General features: G+C 32.1%; 1 protein-coding gene across 1 annotated transcript; it reads left to right on the plus strand.

Moving 5' to 3' along the window:
• Positions 1–1,736: 1,736 nt before the first annotated feature.
• LOC139859573 (uncharacterized) lies at positions 1,737–4,107 on the plus strand. Its single transcript, XM_071848358.1, has 4 exons — positions 1,737–2,501; positions 2,584–3,253; positions 3,302–3,352; positions 3,464–4,107. Exons 1-4 carry the CDS (start codon positions 1,737–1,739, stop codon positions 4,105–4,107), a joined length of 2,130 nt encoding a protein of 709 aa, XP_071704459.1.
• The last annotated feature ends 3,440 nt before the right edge of the window (positions 4,108–7,547 follow it).

Genomic DNA, 7,547 nt, shown 5'->3' on the forward strand with positions numbered 1-7,547 from the left:
ATATATCATATTCTGAAAATTTACAAGCATGCAACCTAAAAAAATAAAATATAATGATCAAGAAGTTTATGTTAAATTTATATACATATTCATAATCTAAACATGTAAGATCATATGTTTTTTGTAATTCTTCTTATTTATGGGTTAAGAATAATTGCAGGATCCTTACAGTCATTTTCTGAAAGATAGTTTGGTGGTCAAAGTATTAAAAAGAAGACTTTGTTGCTGAACTTTGTTGCTGAACAGCTATTTTGGAACTTGAGGGATCAGAAAAGAAATTAAGTTATTATTTAAGTTATCTAATTTATTTTTTTCATTATCTGATTCATTCGTTCATCTCTGCAACTGTGTGTAATTTATTCTAGGGTTTCATATCTTTTGTTCTCTGTATTCATAGTTATCTTTTTGATAGCTTGAGAGAGATTACTGTGAGATTGATTGTGTGTGAATCGTTGTAAGGATCTTGTATTGTTTTGGTACTTATTCTTGACTTCTGAGATAGGAGATTTTTCATCTCCTGTGGTTGGTGGATTTAGTTTCTTGTTTCTGTTCATGGTATCAGAGCGGCAAGGCTTGATATCGTTCGATCCGGTGTTCAATTGATTCTAATTTTTCATATCTGAAAAATTAGGGTTTCTTTTCTTCGATTGTTTCTTTCAAGATCGGTTGAAGGTATTACCGTTTCTACTGTGTTTGGGTACGACAACGACTTGTGGATTCTGTTTTGGGTCGATTTGCTGTTGATTAGAAGATTTTTGGTGAGAAACCCTAGTTTGATAAATTAGGGTTTGTTCATCTTGATCATCTTGTTCTTCCGCAGCAGATTTGTCTTTAAAGGGGAGTCTCGTGTTTATTAGTGCTTTCTTTTACCCTGATCTGATCTCTACGCCGAACTCTTGATCTAGATCCTTGAGATCTATGAAAACCTGATCAAGCGTAGATTGATCTTGACCTATTTTTTCTTGTAAATCATCTCTACAGGTTGCCTGGTTAGTAACCAGTTCAGTGGGGTTTGTTTCTTATCCTTACAGGTGTCTGAACCGTGGATTTGTCGCAGTTTTATGTGTTTTTTGTTTTCTCTTTGATAATTGCTTTTGTGATTTACTGTTATTCTTGTTATTCTCTTTGATTTCTTGTTATTTGTTTTTATATGTGTTTCATTATGTCTGATAGTGATTCTACTGTTGGTCCAACCAAGATTAGCAAACTTGAATTTAGTGATCCTTTATATTTACATCCTATTGACACTTCTGGTGCACCATTAATTACACAGAAATTGAAAGGAACTGAAAATTATAATGTGTGGTCCTGTGCTTTGAAACTTGCATTATAAACTAAAAATAAGCTAGGATTTATTGATGGTTCTTGTGCTAGGTTTGAATATGAAGTGATGATGTTCTTCTTGGTCAATGGGATAGATGTAATTCTGTTGTGCTTACTTAGACATTAATGTCATTATCTGAAGATGTTTATAATGGACAAATTTTCTCTAAGACTGCTGAATCTGTTTGGACTGAGTTAAAAGAAACCTATGATAAGTTTGATGCTTCTGTTACTTTTAATCTATATCAAAATATTAATTCTTGTAGTCAAGCTGGCCAATCTTTGTCTGATTATTATCATAAGTTGAATGCTATGTGGAGACAGTTTGATGACATGATTAAAATTGATAATATAGTGTCTGCTAATAAATCTTTTCAAGAACATAATCAATTTTGAAACTCATGCAGTTCTTAATGGGTCTAGATGATGTGTATGTGCCTATTATGAGTCAAATTCTTACATCTGATCCTGTTTCTAATGTTAAAACTACTTTCTCTATTATTTCTAGAGATGAGTCTCATAGGCTACATTCTAATAACTCTGTTAAAAATCAATCATCTTCCTTTGTGAGTAAAACCAGCAATACTAGCAACAATAATAGTGGTTACAATAACAAGAAGAAATGCAGAAATCCACCTTTAAAGTGTACTAACTGCAATTTGCTAGGTCATACTGTTGATAGGTGTTTTGAACTTATTGGTTATCCACCTGGATATATTAAAAAACCTTTTAATCAAGGGTCACCTAGATTTAATAGCAATAACTGTGCTACTGATAAAAATGGTAGTTCTGGCTCTTCTGTTCAGTTAACCAGTGATCAAATTATGAAGTTTCTTAGCTTGGTAAATGAGAAACCTTTTTCAAACCACCTGGATGTTAACATGTCAGGTAATTTCACAAATAATAATGTTTTCTTTAACACAAATTTTGATAAATTCTTTTGTGCTAATAGTTCAAAAAACAATAATATGGTTTCTAAATGGTGGATAATTGATTCTGGTGCAAACCAACATATGATTTCTTCTTCTCAAAATTTAAGCAATGTTGTTAATGTATCTGATTTAAATTTGTCTGTTAATCATCCTAATGGTACTAATGCCAAGATTTTTCAAATGGAAAATTTAGAACTTTCCAATAATATTAAGCTGTATGATGTTCTTGTTATTCCTCAATACTGTGTTAGCCTGTTATCTGTTAACAAATTAATAAAAAGATAGTAATTTAGTTGTGAGTTTTGACATTAATAAATGCTATATTCAGTATTTGCTTCAAAAAGGATTGATGGGGACTGGTAGTGAAAGTGATGGTCTTTATTTTTTTGATGAATGTGTTAATGGTAAGACTATCATTTCTAATGTTTCAAATAATTCTAAGTTTAAAACCAGTATTTGGCATAATAGACTTGGTCATCCTGTTAGTCAAGTGTTAAATATACTTAAAACATACCTTAACTTAAATAATACCGATTTTAATGAACCTTTTGATATATGTCATAAAGCTAAACAAACCAGAGAACCTTTTCCATTAAGTGAACATAAAACAAAAGGTGTTGGGGAGTTGATGCATTTAGATGTTTGGGGTCCATATAAAATCAAAAGTAAGGAAGGTTTTAGGTATTTCTTAACTGTTGTGGATGATTTTTCTAGAGCTGTTTGGACTTATCTTTTAAAAACCAAAGATACTGTGTTTGATCTTATTGAAAGTCTTTACAATCTTTTATTCGATCAATTTAATGTCAAAATTAAAACTATAAGAACTGATAATGGAACTGAATTTGTTAACACTAAAATTAAAATGTTTACTAGAACTAAAGGTATTGTACATCAGACATCTTGTGCTTACACACCTCAGCAGAATGGGATTGCTGAAAGGAAACATAGGCACCTTCTAAATGTTGCTAGGTCCCTTATGTTTCAGTGGGAATTCCTTTGTATATTTGGTCTGAGTGTATCTTAACTGCTACTTATTTGATTAACAGGCTTTTTATCCTCTGTCTTATCTAGAAAGTGTCCCTATGAGTTGATTTATGGTTCTTGTCCTAATTTCTCCCATTTAAGATCCTTCGGTTGTCTTTGTTTTGCTACTGTTTTAAATCAAACTAATAAATTTTCTTTAAGGTCTCTTAAATGTGTCTTTGTAGGTTATTCTACTTCTCAAAAAGGATATAAACTGTTTGATTTAGAAAATAAACGCTTTATTTTTTCAAGAGATGTTAAGTTTTATGAGCATGTTTATCCTTTCAAAACTGAGTCTGTTTACAAAGTGAACCTTGATGAAAATAGTGTAAATCATTTAAATTTCTTTGATTTTACAATGTTTGAAAATGATTCTGAAATTGTACATGAGTCTAATATAGATAAGTCAACTGTTTTAAACCAAATGGATCCTATAAGTCCCAATGATGAAGGGAGACACAGTTCAAAGGATGATGGTAGACATGTTACTTCAGTTGACTCTTCTGAGTCAACAGGTGATGGCAGACATGCAACATCCTATGAAGGAACATCTGGTGGACATAATGCTGTCCCTGAGGGCACTTCTAATGTAGATGATACATTAGAAGATACTGTTAATATAAATGCTGATAATTTAAGAAGAACAAGCAGAAGAACAACTTTACCAAAAAGATTAAATGATTATGTACTTGATAATAAGGTAAAGTATGGTCTTAAAAATTACTTAACATATTCTAAACTTGGTTCTGAAAATTTCCGTTTTATCATTTGTTTAAATAAAAGTCAAGAACCTAAGTCATACCAAGACGCATCAAAGGATAAGAATTAGGTTAATGCTATGAATGAGGAAATTGAAGCCCTTCTTAGAAATAATACTTGGATTATTACTGATTTGCCTTGTGATAGAAAGACTATAGGATCAAAGTGGATTTATAGAATCAAATATAAACCTTCTGGTGAAATAGATAGATACAAGGCTAGATTAGTTACCAAAGGTTATAATCAAAGAGAAGGTCTAGATTTTGATGAAACCTTCTCTTCTGTTGTTAAAATGGTTACTGTTAGAGTCATTATTACTGTTACTATTCAAAATGACTGGTCTTTACATCAACTTGACATAAATAATGTCTTTCTTTATGGTGACTTAACTGAAGATGTTTATATGACTTTACCTGAGGGATATTTTGATAATGATGACAAAAGAGTCTGTAAACTTGTTAAGTCTCTTTATGGGTTAAAACAAGCTCCTAGGAAATGGAATGAGAAATTTTGTGAAACATTGTTTGAATATGGCTTTGTTCAAAGTGTGAATGATTATTCTCTTTTTACCAAACATACTGTTGATTGCTCTTTGTTTCTGCTTGTTTATGTTGATGATATTATTATTACTGGCAATAATGAAAGTTGTATTAGTCAGTGTAAGCATTTCTTGCAAACTAAATTCAAAGTTAAAGAATTGGGTTTATTAAAATATTTTCTTGGTATTGAACTTTTAGATCAAAATGGAGGTTTAAGTATGACACAAAGAAAATATACTTTAGAAGTAATTGATGAATTTGGTTTGTTAGCTAGTAAACCTGCTATTACTCTTTTGGAATCTGGTGTTGTCTTTTCCAGTATTGATAATCATTCTGATACTGATTATCCTTTATCTAATATAAGTGATTATCAAAAACTTATTGGAAAACTTATTTACATTACACTGACCAGACCTGATATTGCCTATGCTGTTCATTGTTTAAGTCAACATATGCATGCTCCTTTAAATTCACACTTAAATGCTGCTTTTAGAGTTCTTAGATATCTTAAAGGTTCACCTGGAAAAGACATTTTTATAACAAAAAGTGACAATTTTGTATTGTCTGCTTATGTTGATTCTGACTATGCAAAATGTATTTCTACAAGAAGGTCAGTTACTAGTTTCTGTGTTTATTTAGGAAACTCTTTAGTTTCATAGAAAAGTAAGAAGCAGTCAACTGTTTCACGATCATCTGCAAAAGCTGAGTATAGGGCTTTAGCTTCTGTCACATGTGAGCTCATTTGGATATTAAAACTTTTCAAAGATTTGAACATAAAAACAAAAATTCCCATAACTGTTTATTGTGACAATAAATCTGCTTTACAAATAGCCAAAAATCCTATTTTTCATGAAAAAACTAAACATTTTGAAGTAGATTTACATTTTGTGAGGGAAAATATTAGTTCTGGTGTAATTCAAACTGTTCAAGTTTCTTCTGAAGAAAACACTTCAGATATTTTTACTAAACCACTTTTAAGAGCTCAACATGATTTATTGTGCAACAAGTTAACTCTTTATGATCTATTTCATGTTTAGATTAAGGGGGGATGTTAAATTTATATACATATTCATAATCTAAACATGTAAGATCATATGTTTTTTGTATTTCTTCTTATTTCTGGGTTAAGAATAATTGCAGGGTCCTTGCAGTCATTTTCTGAAAGATAGTTTGATGGTCAAAGTATTAAAAAGAAGACTTTGTTGCTGAACTTTGTTGCTGAACAGCTATTTTGGAACTTGAGGGACCAGAAAAGAAATTAAGTTATTATTTAAGTTATCTAATTTATTTTTTTCATTATCTGATTCATTCGTTCATCTCTGTAACTGTGTGAAATTCATTCTAGGGTTTCATATCTTTTGTTCTTTGTATTCATAGTTATCTTTTTGATAGCTTGAGAGAGATTAATGTGAGATTGATTGTGTGTGAATCGTTGTAAGGATCTTGTATTGTTTTGGTACTTATTCTTAACTTCTGAGATTGGAGATTTTTCATCTCCTGTGGTTGGTGGATTTAGTTTCTTATTTCTGTTCAGTTTATCTTTTTCTAAATATTAAGCTGTAATCATCAATAACATTCAATATTCAAAGTTAAAAAAAATACCAAACATGAAGTAACATATATAATATACGGATGGACTTTAATTAGCTCATATATATGCTGATTAAAAGTAGATAGAAATTGAAATTGAAATAGAATGAGAGCCAATTTACAATTCAGCAATTTATTTCTTGATTTTGTTTATTAGTTAAATAAAATTAAAAGTATGGTAAAGAACCATTTTCGCCCAAACCCCCTTCCCGCCCATATATACTCTTAATGATTTTCACCCAAAACGCCCCATTTTCGACCCGAAAGCGCCATCACCATTTACTAAGTAGCACGAGATTTTTTGCTTTTAAAGATCCAATGTTTAGTCCCCCCGCCCCGTAAGGAACAAGTAAGTCTTCCCATTTTACCCATGACATTTTAGTGTTATCACCCGACCCGCCCCAAAAAAAACTTACGACGTAAACTCTCGAGAAGGTTGATGATGCCCGTAGGAGCTCGAAAGAGTGAGAAGGAATATAACGGCATGCTTGTAAGGATCGACTTGATTACGGTTAACCTGCCCCCGAATGACATTGACTTAGATTACCACCCCGCGAATCTTTTGTTAATTTTCTCGACTACCGGTTTCCAATCATTCAACTTATTCATCTTTACACCTACCGGAAGCCCCAAATAAGAAAACGGGAGAGATCCACTAGTACATCCTATCCGAGATGCAATACTTTCAGTTTCCTCCTGGTTCACTCCAATCCCATATATTATGCTTTTCAATTTGTTCACCTTTAATCCCGAGGCACTTTCAAAGCATTCAAGAATTTTCATTACATTACACACGTTTCTCCTTCCCCACTCCCCAATAAAAATTGTATCATCCTCATATTGTAGATGTGAGAATAAGACGCTATCCGACCCGATCTCCACCCCTTTAAAATGACCTCTAGAGCATGCTGTTTTTGCTAAATAATTAAGACCTTCTCCGGCTAACAAGAATAGGAAGTGGGATAGTGGATCTCCCTGTCTTATACCTTTTTCGAGTACAAATTCGTTTGTGGGGGATCCGTTCACAAGCACAGACACGGTTGCCAATTTGAAACAACTCTCAATCCATTTTCTCCATTTTTGCCCAAAACCCATGAGTCTCATTATATCAAACAAAAAATCTCAGTTCACGCTGTCGAAAGCTTTCTCAAAATCGACTTTGAGAATGAAACTCTTACGCTTCCTCTTTTTTAAGTCATCCACCGCTTCGTTTAATATTAATATACCATCAAGAATCGACCTCCCTTTGCTAAAAGCACTTTGTTCCGATCCCACAACCCCTGTGATGACACTTTTTAATCTATTCGCCAACACTTTTGAAATTATTTTATAGTATGCCCGAATTAAGCTTATTGGGCGATAATCCCCTAAAACTAATGGA

This window comes from Rutidosis leptorrhynchoides, chromosome 7 (genome assembly GCF_046630445.1).
Source record: "Rutidosis leptorrhynchoides isolate AG116_Rl617_1_P2 chromosome 7, CSIRO_AGI_Rlap_v1, whole genome shotgun sequence".
Taxonomy (NCBI): domain Eukaryota; kingdom Viridiplantae; phylum Streptophyta; class Magnoliopsida; order Asterales; family Asteraceae; genus Rutidosis; species Rutidosis leptorrhynchoides.

Coding starts and splice junctions, on each gene's coding strand:
- LOC139859573 (XM_071848358.1), top strand. CDS start 1,737: ATGGGTCTAGATGATGTGTATGTGCCTATTATGAGTCAAATTCTTACA. Junction 2,502..2,583: donor TTGTTATTCCTCAATACTGT/GTTAGCCTGTTA, acceptor TGCTATATTCAG/TATTTGCTTCAAAAAGGATT. Junction 3,353..3,463: donor TCCCTATGAGTTGATTTATG/GTTCTTGTCCTA, acceptor GTGTCTTTGTAG/GTTATTCTACTTCTCAAAAA.